General features: G+C 32.3%; 1 protein-coding gene across 4 annotated transcripts in view; it reads right to left on the minus strand.

The window, feature by feature from the left end:
- Positions 1 to 20,025, minus strand: part of SUCO (SUN domain containing ossification factor) — a 74,379-nt gene that overhangs the window by 27,685 nt on the left and 26,669 nt on the right. Inside the window, exons 7-15 of one of the 4 annotated variants that reach the window (XM_082612944.1) lie at positions 17,190 to 17,313; positions 16,354 to 16,490; positions 15,224 to 15,291; positions 7,896 to 8,003; positions 6,009 to 6,114; positions 3,453 to 3,473; positions 3,195 to 3,250; positions 2,592 to 2,683; positions 1,711 to 1,776 (exon numbers count right to left, since the gene is read on the minus strand). In XM_082612944.1, coding sequence (XP_082469070.1) covers positions 1,711 to 1,776; positions 2,592 to 2,683; positions 3,195 to 3,250; positions 3,453 to 3,473; positions 6,009 to 6,114; positions 7,896 to 8,003; positions 15,224 to 15,291; positions 16,354 to 16,490; positions 17,190 to 17,313 — 778 coding nt within the window. The remainder of the gene's footprint in view (positions 1 to 1,710; positions 1,777 to 2,591; positions 2,684 to 3,194; positions 3,251 to 3,452; positions 3,474 to 6,008; positions 6,115 to 7,895; positions 8,004 to 15,223; positions 15,292 to 16,353; positions 16,491 to 17,189; positions 17,314 to 20,025) is intronic. The other 3 variants (XM_082612942.1, XM_082612945.1, XM_082612943.1) reach the window with 3 other exon arrangements.

The raw sequence follows: 20,025 nt of genomic DNA on the forward strand, positions 1-20,025 counted from the left end.
GGACTGTCCTTCTAGAAAGCCACAAAAAAGAAAAATGATGTGTTACCAAGAAACACACCTCCAAGGAAAAAGATCCAAAGAGTAGGATCTAAAAACATTCTATGTCTCATTAATTAAAATAATACAGTAGTCAGAGAAGTGATTACAAATAGGGAAATGTCCTCCACTAAAAACGTTTTAATGGTGTCTTGGAGTTAATCCCATAGGAAGATAGAAAAAGAAAGCAAGAATATCAACAGTTTTCCCTTATCTAAAACTTCTAAGTCATTACTTCTGGAAGGTGCCTCTTCCTTCCCAGTAACCATTGGATACTAGAGAGCTTTTAGTCTGGGGCTATTTTCTGACCCCATAAAATAATAATTCCTCCTCACAGCTAAGTCAGCATTACTGAGCTATGATATGATGACTATTATATAACATAGAGTTTTTTATTACAAATTTAAGGACATGAACAATAATATTAATATCCAGATAAATAAAATAGCATCATTTTTTCACTCCTAAAAAACTATACCCCACAGCAGTGAATGAGGCACCTGTTTTAATGCTATCATCAGCTAGATAGAGCTAAGGAACCTACTTAAAAGTAGTCTATAATATCTAAAATGTCAGTTGACTAGCAATAGAGTAAAACAAAATATATTGAGCTAATCTGTAACAAGGCTAAATAGTACATAAAAGCATTCCCTTTATGCAGGTATTTTTTAACACTCTTCTTTCTATTCCCTAAAAAGTCCACTGAAATCTATAGTCTTCTATGGAGAGGAAGAGGACGTGAAGGGAAGAAAGAGAAAAAAAGATGAAAAGAAAGAGAAGTGACTCAACTCCATATACTGTAGCCACCCAAATATCTACCTGAAGTATATGTACTACTGGATGAGTATCTTAAAAAGCTATAAGGACAATGTACAGTGAGATTGGGATTCAAGCAATTCAACTCACTAAAAGAGAAATGCACAAATAGTTTTCTATTTTACTAAGACTTACTTTCATTAAATTCAATTATTAATCTCCAAATAAAAAGAAAACTCCTTCCAGTAAGTTCCATATTTTTCAGGAATAACCAAAGATAACAAACATAAAATATACCTACCTGCATTCAAACAGTAAAACTAAAGTGTCAGTCAGTAGTGGTCTTTCAAGGAGTCTACTTAGTTAGCCTACCACTAAGTTCGGATAATAGGTTAGCATGACAAGAAATTAAACAACTAGTACGTTAGTCACTGTTTTTTTTAGTTTATGTTTTATAATTAAGTAGGAAACTAACCATACCCATACATTAACAAATCCTCATTTGGTAGGATTTCATTGATGAGTACCACCTCTAAAACTAATTCCTTTCCCATCCAGTACGATTACCCAGATGCTCTTACTCATATGGTCTAGGACTTCTTTAATAATTCTTTCTCCAAGTAAATTCATAGCCCATTCTTCATTGTAAGGAATTTGCCTAAAAATATAACTGCTTAATTTTAGTAGAAGAACCAACTTGTGCTTGCATTTTTCCCTCTCTTGTTTTCATATATTCTTCCTATTTTATTTCCACGGAAATACTTTTCAAAAGTATTTTCTTTGATTTCAACTCAAAGTTTAACACTGGGAGAGTAGGAGCCCCCCAAACTATACCACAACAAAATGTTCACATATGCCAGGAAAAAAAAGTTGAGAAACACTTTAATTTTAGTGACTAACAAAACCCAAAATACTCACTTGTAGCAGAACCAAGAAGATTTTTTGAGGATTTATCCTCTCCAGTATTATAATCCAGTGGGTAATCTGTTCAAAGAGAAAATGAAGGTACTTATGCTAAGAACTATCTCCAATATGTTTAAAAGCTCAAATTATATCCCGTCAGTCAGCTGACATTTAAAACAATTTCATAATTTTTATTATACATCTAAAACACATTCACAAAAAGAAAATTAAATTCACAGGCCATTTATCAAACAGATATAAACCAAGGAAAATATTTCTACTGCTTACCAAAATTTTAATCACATTTATAAGACTTTTATTCAAGCTTTCAATGTAGTTTACCAACCTTTAGTAAATGTCTTTCACTTATGGGAAAACTAGGGAAGGGGAAAATTAGATTTTTCAGACTACAGTTTAAGACATCTTAAAACAAGAACTGGATAAAGTAGAAATGGAGGGTATCATAAAACCTTCTCTGACCTCTGCAGGTTCATGGGAGTTTCTCAAAAACTCAGGCCTCAATATGCTTGCTCTGAGGCTAAAGGCAAATCAAAGAAATTAATTTTCAAGTCTACTATTTCAGTTGCCTTATGAGTAACAGGTTTTTGGGGCTGGCACAGGGATATAACCATAATTTATAGCACTGATGTTATGGAACGGAGTTCCAGTCACAAATAACTGATTGATAAGCTTGGAAAACAGCTCAATTTACAAAGCAGAAAATTATTTTAGAAAATAGGTTTCAGAAAAAATTAGTTACTAGGGTTAACAACAAGGAAAAAACTAAAGACAACCACCACATTGATTTTTTAAAGTGACCTACATTTACCCATTACCATTAGATTTCAAAAAGCAAAAAATAATACATAAATAGTCACTGTTTTAAAGTCACTTACCATAGTCCTCATCAAATAGTTCTTGACGTTCTGACTGGTACTGGGAATCAGCAATCTCTTCATATTCTTCCACCATGCTAGTGCCAAATACCCTATTAACAACAATTTCATTAAAGTCTTTCAAAACTAAACAGTTGTTAAGACTCATCTCTTCATAATAAATGACAAAATATAATAACTTTGGTTATGTTTTGAGGGCCATTAACTTCTGGACTCAAAAATAATAACCACTGTTTCTCAATCCACTGTTCCCATTAAAATGTTAATCTATTTAAGGCATTTAAAAATACAATAACTAAGTTTTGTATCGGTCTAAAATGTTTCCATATATTGTCATCTTATCAAGCAAGCTAAATGGAACACATAAAATGAAGTTTCTTTTTTCTTAAAGGAAATTTTTACATTTTTCTAAACGGTATTCAAGAGTAAGAAAGGTATAGTAGCTTATATTTCTTTTTTTCTTTTTTTTTTAGTAGCTTATATTTCTATGGTGTTATCTGCACATAGTAGAACATTATTTCTTTACTTTAAATATAGTGGGATTTTTATGTATCCCTTTTTTTCTTTTTAAACCACTCAGTAAATGTTTTTATTCTGTATTACCTTATAAGGCTTAATGGACAAAAGTGCTCTGATCCAAAATGTGATACCAACTCCACCTAAAGAATAAAAGCACATGAAATGGGAAGCCAGTACAGTGCATGTGAGATTATCTAACAATATATTCATTTTTTCATTATAATATTTCTAAAAACAAAGTCCTCACTTCCCCAAAAATCAATACTTGTAAAGTTTTGCTCTTTGCCATGAATAATATGCCACGCCCTGTTATTCAATATTGCAAAAGAGAAGGTTGCTAACCTTTATGTACTTGATGAACATCTGAAGCAAGAGAAAGGAAAAGAAAAAGAAATCAGTTCCAAAGTCTGGATAACATACCATAAGCAACATTTAATATTTGTAAATTTTTTTATAATTAAGGAATAGAAAGCAATGTACTGTGATGGATAACATTGTAGTACTCTTATTTCTTTGCAGAAACCAAAGCAATGATTTAAATTTTTACCAACACAATTAGAAAGTATAGTTTAACTGTAATGAAATAAATTAACTTTAATCTAAAATTCATTGCTGTTTTATTTATCCATTAGATATGAAAGCATTCTAAAAGTAACTAGTAAAGAGTATCTAGAAATAACCTGTCTTATATTACTTTAAATATTATAGACATGTTATCATGTATATACCCACATATGAATTTATATATTGATACATATGCAGCTACACATATCTATGAACATTCATATTGATAAAAGAATTAACTAGCATAATATGAAATATTTATTCTTGTACAGTACTGTATACAAATTGTTTTAGGGAAAGCATGAATTTTTGATATGCTATGCTAGTTCAAGTATAACTTACAGAAGTAGAAGATATTTATCAATACATTTTAAAAATATAAATTATTAAAAAGTATTTTGCAAATCTGGATTTAGTTCTTTTGGGATGAGGAAAACCCAGGTAAACTTATATAACATTTATCAGTATAAAATGAGAATCAGAAGTAAATATTTTTTGCTTTCAGACTTAATTCTACCAAAAAGGGCTTTTAAGAAAACCAATCATCAAAATGCTCTATAGTCTCCCATCATAAAAAGGACAAAGTAGGGAGTTTTATGTGGCATTTTTTGTATCACCAATAAAATGTTTTTCCATTATTAACAAAGTAGATGATATAAAGAATGATTCTTGGAACTATTTCATGACATGTCAGTTGTCTTAATTGTAAAATTAGGTACACTTGTTATCACCTGCCAAATTATTTTTAACATTTTTTTCCTTATCACAGTGTAGAAACTGTGCTATATAAAAAAGTCATTAAACAACTGTTTCACTATTCACTTTAAAAGAAACTGAAAATGTACCTTTAACTTTTCTGAACACAGCTGAATCATTAACCGAGAATATCAACTGTACTTTAAAAACAGCATTTTTATAAAAACATTTTTATATGGAGACTAGGAATACTACAAGTTTACCCATTTACAGAAGCCAATTTAATACATGCTTAAAAAAGACATAGACAGTAAAATCCCAAAAGACAAGTAGGTAGCTATAAGTTTTCACATTTAAAGAAGAAAAGATTAGAAAGAAAATTAGAGCTGCTGTCATTCCAAAAGGTCTTATTATTAACACAGTTGTACTTTAAGGTATGGTTGTATTATTTTAAAGAAAAAAAGGAAGAAATAAGAGGAGTAAGAAATTCCCATATTTTGTCTAAATTCAACTCAAGAGTGATTAATTCTACTTTGGTAGATAATTCCACCTCTACATTGGGGGAGGAAGCAGCAGGAATTTATTTATTTATTTTTGATTTTTATTAGAGTATAGTTGATTTACAATGTTGCGTTACTTTCTGCTGTACAGCAAAGTGTTATCAGTTATACAATACATCCATACTTTTTTAGATTCTTTTCCCATATCAGTCATTACAGAGTATTACAGAAGAGTTTCCCTATGCTATACAGTAGGTCCTTATTAGTTATCTATTTTATATATAGTAATGTATATGTGTCAATTCCAGTCTCCCAATTTTTCCCTCCCCCCACCCTCCACTTTCTCCTCAGTAACCAAAAGTTTGTGTTTTGTTTCTGTTTTGTAAATAAGTTCATTTGTAGCATTTCTGTTTTGTAAATAAGTTCACCTGTACCATTTTTTTTTAGATTCCACATATAAGTGATATCATATGATATTTATCTTTCTCTGTCTGACTTATTTCATTCAGTGTAACAATCTGGAGGTCCACCCATGTTGCTACAAATGGCATTATTTCATTCTTTTTTATGGCTGAGTAATATTCCTTCGTATATATGTACTACAATTTCTTTATCCATTCCTGTGTTGATGGACATTTAGGTTGCAGCAGGAATTTAAATGGTTAAAACTTTATTTGAAATTGTTACTTAGACATAATATTTCACTTGAGTATACAAAAGGCAAAAAGCTATAATGATAAATAACTAGATATGAAAATGGAAATGATCTTAGATTCTAATAATCGGAACAGCTTTAAAGACTGCAGTGACTAACTGATTTGGGTTTTAAAATATAAATAAATATAATACTATAAATATGACATTTTATATCAAGACTCCAAAAATATTACAAGTTATAATTTGGAATTTCATCAGAGCCACAGATATCAAAAAACCAGCCTAGGTTTCCAGTTATACAAAAGGGACTTTATTAGTATTTTTCCCATAAAATAATATATCCAAGTAAGAACTGTTTTATTAAAAGGAATATTGCAGTAAATTTCCTCTTAATTTTTCTTATTTCTAAACAGGTGAGGTACAAAGTATGAATAACAGATATGTTTCACTACAGAACATAGTTCTGCAAATATAAACATACCTTCACATATTTTGCATACATCTGTTCATCTAAAGGGAAACTCTGGACATTCCTCTCATCTCTACCATGGAAAGTACCCAGCTTAATCCATTTATTTGTGGGGTATCTAGAAAATATAAAATATAAATATTCCTTTTTAGAAAATCATAAATCACATATTGAGAGGTTCCATCACATTTTCAAAAGAGATCCTATGCATTATTTTTCCCCTCTCCAGGTAAACACACTTACTTAACATAGTTTAAATATGAGTTAAGCATCGAGTTGAATAAATACATTTTTCTCTTCCAGCTAAACTCTGACAGGTTCCTCCTTATGAGGAAAGATGGTCTTGAAAAATTACACCATTATCAAATAGAAGACAGAGGAAGACAAAAGTAGGACCAGGACTGCTTCTTGGGGTTTGGGAGGGCTTCCAAGTAAACTGGAGGTTTTAAAACAGAAAGTAGCCAAGAGATTGTTTTGGAAGAAAGAGGTACTACTCTTCATGTACTGATAAGTGTGTGATGATATGAAGTATAAGTACTGGTGGAAAAGGAAAAAATCCTTTACTATAATATTTGAATTTCACAGCTCTTATATAGCTTTTCCCCCTTTAAAAGGACATCTAATGTAATAGCCCAAAACTATTATTTTTGTTTACTACAGCATTTAAAGAATCCCTCAAGTAATGAGTGTTCTCTCATCACATAAAAAAAAACACTTTAGTTGTGAAAGCTGAATATTCATTTGACATATAAGAAAATTACAGCTTAGAGAAAAGGAAATGATTTGAGCAAGATTAGTAAAAGAAAAATGAAGGAGAGATCTTGAGAATTCATTTCAAAAACTGTATATAGGCAAAGCTAAGTGTAGGGTGGGGGAAAAAAGCACCACAGAAAACCCTTAATGATCAATGATAAAAGAATGGTAAAATAAAAAACAGCATCCTGGGCTTCCCTGGTGGCACAGTGGTTGAGAGTCCACCTGCCGATGCAGGGGACACGGGTTTGTGCCCCGGGCCAGGAAGATCCCACATGCCACGGAGCGGCTGGGCCCGAGAGCCATGGCCACTGGGCCTGCACGTCCGGAGCCTGTGCTCCACAGCGGGAGAGGCCACAATGGTGAGAGGCCTGTGTATCGGAAAAAAAAACAAAAAAACAAAAAAAAACCCAGCATCCTACATGGTATATTATGGGCACTCAAAAAGGATTTATGGAAGGAATAAACACCTCCACTGGGAGGAAAATATCAAGTATTCATTAAAAATGATGTGTTTAAAACACAAAAGGATAGTCTCAAGATGTAAGCATTAAAAACTGACTTTTTTGGTAGAATAAATGTGTAGAAAAGACTGGAAAGAATATATTAAAATGCTAATACAGTTATCTATGGTTGACAGGATTGGGGCTCTCTATCAAATTCCTTACAACGTATGTTTATTTCTCTTATAATCACACGTATATAACAAAGTTTTTAAAATATACTTTAACAAAAATATACCTCATGATATAAAATGCTCATGTATGTTTTTAATAACTTTTTAAAGAAATATCTGAAAGCAATAGGGCGTAATATATTAAAAATAAGGACTTTAAAGTCATACAGATCTACATTTGAATCTTGGTTGTCCAAGTCACAAGTCATGTGATCTAGGCAAGCTACTTAATCTCTCCTTGTCTGTTTCCTCATCTCATAAGGGAATAATATCAGAGGGTTGTTATAAGCACTATATAAGTTAATGAAAGTAAACTAACAAGTGCCTTTCCTACAATACTATTACTACTGTTCTTACAAATTGATACAAGTTGATTAAAATAAAAAATAAGTTTTAAAATGTGACCTGTTTTTAAATTTTTATTCTGAAAATCCAATATAAACTCTGTAGAAACCAGCTTTAGAATTTACCTGTCACTGATAGAAACCAGAAAGTCTTTAGGAGTAGAAGAAAATAATTCATAATTTGCAATATCAAACTGTTTTACTTGAATTGGTTCACAGAGCTCAATAACAAACCTTTAAAAAGAAGACAAGACAATTATTTAGATAAACCAACCAAAATAACAGTTCATATTAAACATGACATTAACAGCTTACATAAACTAGACCTCCATGAAGTTACTCATTAAAAAAATGTAAGCAAGGAAGAGGATCTGCAACCTTGGTTATAAATAAGGAACACCCTTAAGTATTTCCCAAGCATATCATTAGTGGGAAAAAAAAGATACTGATTTTGTCCTATAATATTTTTTTAGAAGATTCTTTTCTAATAACAAACCTCATTCTTGGAGAAGGAATGACTTGACTAAGAACAGCTAGTAAGAGTGTAACCTGACCAGTTTAGTGGGCAGTTTGGCCATATTGTCTCAAAAGGTACCATAGCCTTTGATTCAGCAATATACTTTTAGAAACTTAATCTATGGGTACACGTCTCCAAATGATCACCCTTAAATATACATTTTAATAAATATAACAAAGCACAGTTTATAAGAGCAGGGGGGGAAAGTCAACCTAAATGTTTAGCACAGAGCATTGATTAACAAATTATGGCCCCACCCAGACAATGAAATACCATACAGGTATTAAAAATGGTACTAAAAACTATACATTCCATTTACATAAAAATCTAGAAAATATAAACTAATGTATAGTGATAGAAAACAGATCTTTAATTGCTATGGGGTTAAGGCTGGGAGGGGAAAAATTATAAAGAGGCATGAGGACTTTTGGGGGAGATAGACATGCTTGTTATCTTCATTGTGGTGATGGTTTCATAGATGTATAAATGTCAAAACTTATCAAATCGTACATTTTAACATTTCACAATTTATTTTACATGCAGTTTTTTATGCCAATTATTCCTCAATAAAGCTGTTTTTAAAAATACAACAAACTAGTAAATAAAACAAAAATGAAGCAGACTCACAGAACAAACTAGTGGTTACCAGTGGGGAGAGGGAAAGGAGGAGGGGAAATAGGGGTAGGGAAGGGGAAAAAAAGGGTTATTATGGGATTATATGAAATCATGTGTATGAAATTTTTGAAAAAATGATACTTGAGATATATATATATATATATATATATTTATGGACATGGAAAAGATGCCACAAAATATTGCTGTTTAGGAAAAAATTAAAAGTATGGTTCTACACGTGTAAAATAAAACTGCATACAGCATGGCATTTAGGGAAAAGAAATACTCATGACATCTAGCACTCCAATACTTTAATAAACTAATTATTATATCAAATGAGATTACATACACTGACAATTAAATGTTAAATAAAGGCATTGAAATTAACATGGTGTTAATCCTGGAAAGCAACAGAACTGAGTTCCAGGAGATGGTAAAAACAGCCATGATTCAGAGAAAAGCTCATGAAAAAAAGGAAACGAACATTAGCTGAATGCTTACTCTGGGTCAGATACCATGGTAGATGATTCATATCCATCCTTTGATTTAATTCTTACAACCAAACTGCATAGGACACTATCGCCATTTTATAGAACCATTCAATAATCACTAATTGGTTACTTCACATTTTTCCCTTCTGCCTTTTTAGTAACAGAACCTGTCCCCCCCCTCCCAAAGATGTAGCCAAGCATACAGCCACCCATCAAAGACTGTTTTTCCCAGTCTTGGCAATGTTGCTTAGTTATGGGTCATGGGATGTGAGCGGCGTGTCCAGTGCAACTTCCAGGTCAAGCCTTTAAAAGAAGCTGCTACCTCTCCATTTGCTTTTTCCTACCTTGCAGGCTAGAATGAGGATGTGGTAGGAAATCATCTCAGCAATGCAGGCAGAGACAACATCTCAGGGGTGGTAGAAAAACATGACAGAAGGTGTGTGGGTCCTTTAATTGTTCTCTGTTCCCTGCACCACCTACCAGCTTGAGGTTTTTATGTCAGAGAAAATTAAATATCTATCTTTTTTAGACCACAGTTATCTGGTCTCTGTTAAAGCAGCAGAATCAAGAGGCCTAACTAATAGTCATTTAGCCAATACATAGTAAAGCTAAAAGTCAAAACAAACATCTATCTGGCTCCAAAGCCTAAACATTGTCCATACCACCACAACACCCTGGGGAGAGGAAACTAAAGAAAATCAGACTCAGGACTTTGCTTTTTATTTACAATGGAGAAAATAAATCTAAAAGAGCACTAAGAAGAAAAAGCAAATTCTCCTCTACCTCCTTTTTTTGCATACAATGTTCTCAATTTCTAAGAAGACAGGAGCTATATTACTAACAGTTAAAATAAACTTTTGGACAAATGTATTTCCAGGTGTAAAGAGTCAATTCACCAAGCAGATTTAACAATTCTAAAACTTGTATGAAACTAACAGACTCATAAAACATTAGTACATATGTAATTATTCCACATGAAAGTTGATTTTAAAATGCTTTCTTATCTTACTGCCTCATCTTTTCTATTTTCTTAGAGGCAGACAACACTGTTTGTAAATTAATAGAACTACATAAAAAGCTGACAAGTCTAATTTCAACATACTTCCCTTAATTATTTATAGGTCAGGAATTTTAAAAGATCAGTAAAGTAGCAGATCTAAACATAAGAATAGTTTGATAAAATACCATGTGTCAAAATTTAGATGATATAAACATACTACCCAAGGCAATCCACAAATTCAATGCAATCCAATGGCGTTTTTCACAAAACTAGAACACATAACTTTAAAACTTATATGGAAACACAAAATACCCCAAATAGCCAAAACAATCTTGAGAAAGAACAGAGCTGGTAGAATCACATTCCCTGACTTCAGACTATACTGCAAAGCTACAAAGAAAAGATCTTTAAACAATAAGAGAATACCATAAACAGCTTTCTTACAAAAACTTTCAAAATGTATTAAAGACAAATTCCTAGAAAAATGTAATTTACCAAAACTAACTCAAGAAGAAATAGAAAACCTATATAGTCTCATAATTATTTCTTTTAAATATAATTTTTAAAACTTCCCATCTATTCACACAAGCATAAAACAGTGCATGCACAAGCTTATTTATAATAACTGGCTGTCATGGCAAAAGATTATAAACAACCCAAATACCATCAACAGAAGACTAGTTAAATCTTGGTACAATCATATAATGGATTTTCATGCAGCTATCAAAAAAAAATGAGAAAGTTTTATATGAGTGAAACAGAAACATGACCAGATATTTTTAAGTTAAAACTTAATTCAAGGTGAGATACTAAGTATAATATGCTACTGTGAAAAGTGAGAGATAAATAAAAATCTCTAATTTTTTGCATAAAGAAACTAAAAAGATACCTAAAAATTTAACACTAAGTAAGAAGATAGATGACAGATTGGAAGTATATTTCTCACTGTAACTCCCCTACCTCTTTTAAATACCTTTTTGGGTTTGAGCCATGTGACTGTACTAAATATTTATTTTTGAAATCACATACTTAATTTAATTTAAAACTAACATCTTCCCAGAGGCCTGGAAGGTTTTACAGTTGAGTTCCTAATTTAGAACATTGAATCTTGAGAAAAACGAACAAAGCTGGAGATATCATGCTCCCTGACTTCAGATTATACTACAAACCAACAGTAATCAAAACAGCATGGTACTGACACAAAAACAGACAACAGATCAATGGAACAGGATGGAGAGCCCAGAAATAAACCCATGTCCTTATGCTCAGTTAAGCCATGACAATGAAGACAAGAATATACAATGGAGAAAAGACAGTCTCTTCAATAAGTGGTGCCAGAAAAACTGGACGGCTAAATGTACAAAAAATGAGATCAGAACATTTCCTCACACCAGATACAAAAGTAAACTCAAAATGGATTAAAGACCTAAATGTAAGACCTGAAACCATGGACCTCCTAGAAAAGAACATAGGCAGAACACTCTGACATAAATCATAGCACTATTTTTTGGATATGTCTCCTAAGGCAAAAGAAATAAAAGCAAAAGTAAACTTAAAAGCTTTAGCACAGCAAAGGAAACCATCAACAAAACAAAAAGACAACCTACTGAATGGGAGAAAAAATTTGCAAATGATGACTGATAAGGGGTTAATATCCAGAATTTATAAACAACTCATACAACTCAATATCAAAGAAAACAAAGAACCCAGTTTAACACATTATTTTATTTATTTATTTTTATTTTTATTTTTTGGCTGTGTTGGGTCTTTGTTGCTGCGAGCGGGCTTTCTCTAGTTGTGGTGAGTGGGGGCTACTCCTCGTTGTGGTGCACAGGCTTCTCATTGCTGTGGCTTCTCTTGTTGCAGAGCATGGGCTCTAGAGCTCAGGCTCAGTAGTTGTGGCGCACGGGCTCAGTTGCTCTGTGGCAGGTGGGATCTTCCTGGACCAGGGCTCGAACCCATGTTCCCTGCATTGGCAGGTGGACTCTTAACCACTGTGCCACCAGGGAAGCCCAACACATTACTGACTGGGGGATTTTTGCAGAAACTAACGCCTGTGGCCATAATACGTCTCTGGTCAAAAATGTGTTAAAAATTGGCAGAAGACTTGAACAGACATTTTTCCAAGAAGATATACAGATGGCCAACAGGCACATGAAAAATGATCAACACAGATAATCATCAAAAAATGCAAATCAAAACCACAATGAGATATCACCTCACATATGTCAGAATGGCTAACACTGAAAAGTCTACAAATAACAAACGTTGGCAAGGATGTGGATAAAAGGGAACCCTAGTACACTGTTGGCGGGAACCCTAGTACACTGTAAATTGGTGCAGCCACTATGTAAAACAGTATGGAGGTTCTTTGAAACACTAAAAATAAAACTACCAAATGATCCAGCAATTCCACTGCTGGGTATAAAACTGAAGAAAATGAGAACATTAATTTGAAAAGATACAATACGTGCACCCCAATGTTCATAGCAGCATTATTTACAGGAAAAACTGGTGCATGAAAATATGTTCAATCTCATTAGTGATTAGGGATTGACACCTTTCTAGGATCTCAGCCTAATTTGTGAAAGAATGTTATTTCTAGTATCAGCAACCTCACATAACAGGTGCTCAATAAACATAGAAAGAATGAAAGAAGGAATAAACTGATGAATGAACAAATGGACAAACTATCAAATGAACAAGAAGGCTCAAAATCCTAAAATGTCAATTATCCTGAAATTCATCTAGACATTCGATACAATTTCAATAAAAATGCCAGCATGATTTTTTTTTTTTAGAATTCAATGAGATGATTCTAAAATTTAAAAGAAAAAACAAAGGGACAAAAATAGTGAAGATACATCTGAAGATGAGGTATAAACTATTCTACCAGATATTAGGATTTATAAAGCTATAATGAGACTGTGTGGTCTTATACCTTAGGTGGGTCAACCCAATCAAATCAGGTGAAATCAGTAAAGGTGTTCTGAGGTTCTTTAATTATACAATGAAAAGACGCATAAATGGATGAGCAAAAAGTAAAATATACAGTAAACACACATACACAAATGCATGCTGTCTGCAAAAACATACAAATGGGTAGCTATGATCACTTATTCTGTAAACCAGAATAAAACAAAATGATTGCTTCATATAACTTCATCCCAGCATGTCTTTGCTTAAAATACAAAATTTTAGAGCATAAAAACTGAGTTGTTACTGACTACAGGGGCTTTTATCAACAAAAACAAAAGCCCAAAAATAACACTTTGATTATGATCTCAGATAACTATTTCCTCAAATTCAGTTTCCAGACCAAATGGCATATGGGAAAATTAAGTTTTTTAATATTATCCCTTAATACCCTTAAATAGCTTGGTGTTAATTTTCAAACTGAACTTAAATATGTATATTAACAAAAGGAGTGAAAACCAAAAGTAGAAAAGAATAAGCATTATCTTTAAAGAGTTTCTCTTTAAATTAAAAAAATGTATATATATATATCAATCATATATATTAGTTACTCAATTTGATGGTGGTGATTTACCTCAATTCTTTTTTTTTTTTTTTTTTTTTTTTTTTTTTGCGGTATGTGGGCCTCTCACTGTTGTGGCCTCTCCCGTTGTTGAGCACAGGCTCCGGACGCGCAGGCTCAGTGGCCATGGCTCATGGGCCTAGCCACTCCACGGCATGTGGGATCCTCCCGGTCCGGGGCACGAACCCACATCCCCTGCATCAGCAGGCAGACTCTCAACCACTGAGCCACCAGAGAAGCCCTCAATTCTTTTTTAAAACAGCTGCTTTTGATCAATGAAATCAAGTAATCTAATAAAATTGTTGGTATATCAATTTATTTCGCACATAAATCGGTTCCTTTGCCTATATTCTTAGTTAATGGCAGAATCATAGATCCAAGCAGGGAAGCCAAAATCAAGGGAGATTAACAGATGCCTCTCTCTTCTTCACATCCAATTTCTAACCAAGAGCTGTCAATTTTATCTGCTATACAAATTTTTCAGATTCCCCTCTCTTCTTTATCCAAATTGCCAATGTCTTAATTAAAGCCCTCATTTCTCACCTGAGCTATGACAACAGGTTCCTAACTGGTTTCCCTGCTTCCAACTGCATTATGCTGTAGGCCATCTTTTAAGGATAAGCCTTCCTAAAATGCCAGTGAGGTCATGTCATTTCCTTCCTTAAAACAAACACTACCCTCCACGGTCTTTAAGATAAACTTCAGAAACTTTTAAGCTGGGTATGTGTAGCATGGAATGGCCTGGTTATTGCTAAACTGACTCTGCTGTCTCATCTTCCATGATTAATTGTACCTCTATTCTTGTAATCACTAAAATGACTTCTTCAGGTTGCTTCTACTTTAGTTGCCCAGAAGATAAATATGCTCCTTTTAGTGCTATCCCCTATTCTTATAGTTCCTGAATACCTCTGCCTCCCTCATCTGTGACTTCCTATGAATTCAAGGAATTCATCCTTCAAGATTCAGCTCATGAACTACCTCTTCTAGCAAGCTCATCCTCTTCTGCAGTTATATATCATCTCTTTTCCTATAATACCTCTGCAGCAGTACTTTTTATACCACTTGAAAACTGTTGAACTAGATCTGTCAATTTTTTTGTGTGATGTCGTCCTTAAAAGGAAAGGCATTTTTGTCTTCAATTTTGTACCCCAGAACCTAAGGTAAGTACAGTACCAGCACCAACCAATCATAAATGCTTATTAAGTGACTATATGAACAAATCAATCTAATCCCAAAATAAAAGCTTAATATAATACATGTAGAGTATACTTTATTAAATTTCATATTACTTACCATATTTTAGTGCTGCAAGGATTCAACATATAAAGATCCATATTTTCTATAAGAATAGCAGATGTGCTCTATTTTTAGAAAGGGGGAAGGGAACAAATTACTTAAAGAAAAATATTTATTTCAACTATCAAGCTTTCTAGGTTTTCTATATTTTTAGATCTTAAAATACACCTAAGACTCTGAAACATTCACTTTGGGAAGAAAGCATAAAAGTAGCTAAAATTTACAAGTTTTGTCTATACTGTGCTAAGTTAGCCTTATAACAAGACATTTAAAATTAAATGTCTGTTACTATAGGGGAAAAATTATTTTTTTATTAGCTATTTCCTTCTGTAAATTTCACACGGGTTTTAAAAGTTTAAAAACAGAGTGTATGTCCTTCAGTAGGTGAATGGATAAACTGTGGTACATCCAGACAATGGAATATTGTTCAACACCAAAAAGAAATGAGGTATCAAGCCATGAAAAGACATGGATGAATCTTAAATGCATACTAATAAGTGAAAGAAGCCAATCTGAAAAAGCTGCGTATGGTATGATTCCAGCTATATGACATTCTGGAAAAGATAACACTAGGGAGATAGTAAAAAGATCAGTGGCCCAAAAGTTGGGGGAAGGAAGCAGTGAATAGGTAGAGCACAGAAGATTTTTAGAGCAGTAAAAATACTCTGTATGATACTATAATGGTAGATACAAGTCATTATACATTTGTCCAAAACCACAGAATGTTTAAGAGTGAACTCTAATGTAAACTATGGACTTCAGGTGATAACAATGTGTCAGTATAAGTTCATTAACTGTAACAAATGTACCATTCTGGTGGGAGATGATGATGGAGGAGGCTAACAGGCGTGGGGACAGGGGGTATATGAGAAATCTCTGTACTTTCCTCTCAATTTTGCTGTGAACCTCTAACTGCTCTAAAAAAATTGTCTTTAAAAAGAAAAAACAAAAATAGGGTGCAATGTATCAACCAATACACTAAGAATCCATGCAAGAAAATGTCTTTAAAGGCATAATCCTGCATTTATTAGTGGATTAGGAAAATAGCTCATGTTAAAATACCACTGCTTACATTTAATAAAGTCACTAGTTTTCTATATGTACAGAGGAATTTTACACTTCAGTACCTTGGCTTCTGGGTTAGCTGCCAAAATTTTGGCACCACATTCTACTGAAGCATAATTATTTCGATTTTTCTGGACCTTTTTTGTGGCATGTAGACCTCCATTAGAAGATGGATGCATTGACTGACCTGCAGACAAACCTTATTATGAACATATATATATGATGATTATGACTGAAAATACCCAGAGCAAACAATCTCAAGACCAACAGGCTGCCATCTAGAGAACAGGTTTTAATGCTTAAGAGAATATTTTAAAAACCCACATGAAAATCAAAATGCTTCAGCTCAATAACTTTAAAATATCCCTAATAAACAAATTAACTACAAAAATCTACATTACTCAATTTATGCCTAGTACAATTCACAAAATGAAGCTTATCCATGAAAATCAAAACTTTTTGCATATACATTTTATTCTATTAAGGATGAATGCTATCCTTCTATCTCTAATCCCAATCATAATAATTTTTAACTCTGAGATTTAATTTACAACAACAAAAAGAAAGTATAATAATTTAGTTCAATTCTGTTTACAGTTTAAAGCTTTATGACTCAGAACTTTCCATGCCTCAACTTTCCTCTTATAAACTGAGATGAAAAATCACTGCTCTGCCTACTCTATTTTAGCCTCATTTAATAATTTACAATAATGGATTTTAATCAAGATTAAGACATATGCACAGGTAAATTGCATGTGGGTAATCAAAGGCATCTTGGTAAGTTTCACCTTTTAAAAGTTTTCAAAAATGTTACTTTGTTTTACCAATTAAAAAGAGAACTACATATTTAAACCAGTCCCCTTAAAAAAAAGAAAAAAGAATCACAGTGCTTCCTTACTTTTTTCTTTTTCTACTTCCATAACTTTCTTCTTCCATTCATCAAATGTTGGTATATCTTCTGGATCTTTGGGATTTGTTACAGATGCAGGGTCAATTTCTCCTGGTTTTGTATAATCAGAACTCTGACAGAAATGTCAAAAATAAAGATTTCAGATTTCAAAGAATATAGAGAAAACAGATTAATAAATTATAATAGTAAATACAAATGTTTCTGTCAAATTAAATAAAAGTCCAATTTTATAATGAATGATAGTATTTTGGAAAAAAAAACAAAAAATGTAAAAAGAAAAGTTTTGGTTTAACTTAAAAGTTGAGTTTCTCTTCGAAGAATTAAAATCTTCTACCTAAGCACCACAGGATGAATCCCTTCACATGTTAGCAATATTAGCATAGGTTGTAAAAAGACCTATATATCGTAAGCCAAAAATTACCCATACAAAAACTGTACAAATTAATACTATAATTTTAATGCATCCATCTTAAAATATACATTAATATATACATTAAAGGAAAGCTAACTAATTTTAGATGTCGTATATTGTTTCTACAAAATCCTTAACAAGAAGTACCATTTACATAACTAATAAAGACCTAGTGTGTAGCAGAGGGAACTCTAAATACTCTGTAATGACCTATATGGGAAAAGAATCTAAAAAAGAGTTGATATATGTATAATTGATTCAGTTTGCTATACAGCAGAAAGTAATACAACATTGTATGTCAATTATACTCCAATAAAAATTTAAAAAAAAAGAAGTACCATTTATATAAAAATTTTACAGTGGATATGAAAACCTAAATGTGAAAAGCAAAGCTTAAAGAAAGTACAGAAAAACATATTCATGATTCAGGCTATAAAAGGATTCAACAAGATGAAGAAAGAAATCATTTTTAAAAAGGCTGATACATTTGGATACATTATAATTTAAAAATTAAATGTATCAAAAGACCATAAACCACATGGTTCAAATAGCCAGAGACAGAAATAAATATCTGCAACACATTCAGCCAACAAAGAATTATTACCAACTACAAAGACTGCCTACAAATCAATAATGGGGGAGAGTAAAGGAGGAACAATAAACTAAGCAAAGATAAAATACAGAATGTTCACTCTCAGTATAATCAGGGAATGCAAAGGAAAGCTAAAGATACTAAATAAATTATACCAATCTGAGGTTAAAGTGTGACAGCCTATTGAGCCATGGTACATCTATTAGACTGCTAAAGTGATTTTAACATTTAGGAATATTAAATAAAGATATGCACACCCTATGACCCAATAATTCCACTCCTATGTATAAATATCAGTGAAAACACACATATGTGCCTAAGAAAATATGCATAAGGATACTTACTGCAGCACTATGGATAACATCAAAAAATTAGAAACAATCTAAATATCCATTAATTGAAGAATAAATTGTGATAGAATCGAACAATGAATAGACAAAACTCAAAAACAATGTTGAGTAAAATGATACTTAAGACAAGAACGATACCATTTTACATTGTTTCAAAATATGCCAAATAATAGTATGTATTGTTTGTAGCAATGCATATTTGGTAAGAGTTAAAAAACATGCTCTGCCAATGTAAAAAACACCAGATTCAAGATAGTGGTTATATCTGAAGTGGAGAGAAGGAATGTAACTGGGAAGGGCATACAATTCAATCTATAATTTTTTTCTTAATTGGAAGAATGTATGCAAGGATGTTCATTCCATTTTTAAATTATTTCTGTATTCCTAAAACAACACATATTGTACTTATTAACAGTACCTTGAGAAGTGTACAAAACATCTATTTAGACAGCATACTTTGGTAAATAGCACAAATCTTATACAGTATATATTTGCTATATTAGGGCACATTTTCGAGTACTAATACTAATTAGTGTATTAGTGTAATACATCAATACAAATACCTATTATCTCTCTTTAGGAAGACTTATTAGCAAATTGGTTCTTATACAACCTCCACGTTGGACTGTTTTGCAGAACACACTAACTTACCAAATAAAGTATGTGGCTATTAAAAAAATACATAGCAGAAAATAAAATTAAAGAAGTAGCATTATACTAATTTAAAAATTAAATAACAAAAATCTAGTTTGAATGAGAAAATAAACAAATATTTATAAAAATTAATATAGTTGAGATACTTAAGAGTAAAGCCCAAATACTAAAAGAAATACATAAGAACTTACACACACTCTTTGAGACCCAGGCAGAGCAATCACTATCGCCTCTTAGCAACAAATAAGAGAACTAAACAATACAATAGAATTACTTTGTAAAGCATTATAACAGGCAAAAGAGTGGAATTTTTAACTGTATTAATTACCTCCTGAATAACTTAATACTCCAGAAAAATTGTCAGATAATGAGCATATTATAAAGTGTCCAGTAGTTTTGTATACTATCCAGTTCAGAATAATTCTGCCCTGTTAAGTTTGTGTGAGTGGGAGAGTTTATCCCTGTTATCTCAAGGATCTGCAAGACTGCTGCAAATGGTTGAGAACAAGCAAATCTTGAACAAAACTGGTTGCCATGCTTGAATTTTACATTTGATACTTAAATAGCTCAAAGAAGACATTTTTGTAATGTTTGTCTAATTTTATTTATGCCTGTGGTATTTGACAACTGAACTGTAACGTATGCTTGATTTGGTTTCACTGGGAAAATTAGTTCCTTCAAGATGTTGGACTATGAAATGGGGACCTCCTATATTTATAAAAAGCATCAAATAAACAGCTGGCCCAATGATAGTAAAGTCTCCAGAATGAAGTTTAGTTAGTTATGAGTGCAGATTCACAGAAAATATGTGAAAGA

This window comes from Mesoplodon mirus, assembly GCF_964341445.2.
Source record: "Mesoplodon mirus genome assembly, chromosome: 3".
In the NCBI taxonomy this organism is placed as follows: Eukaryota; Metazoa; Chordata; class Mammalia; order Artiodactyla; family Ziphiidae; genus Mesoplodon; species Mesoplodon mirus.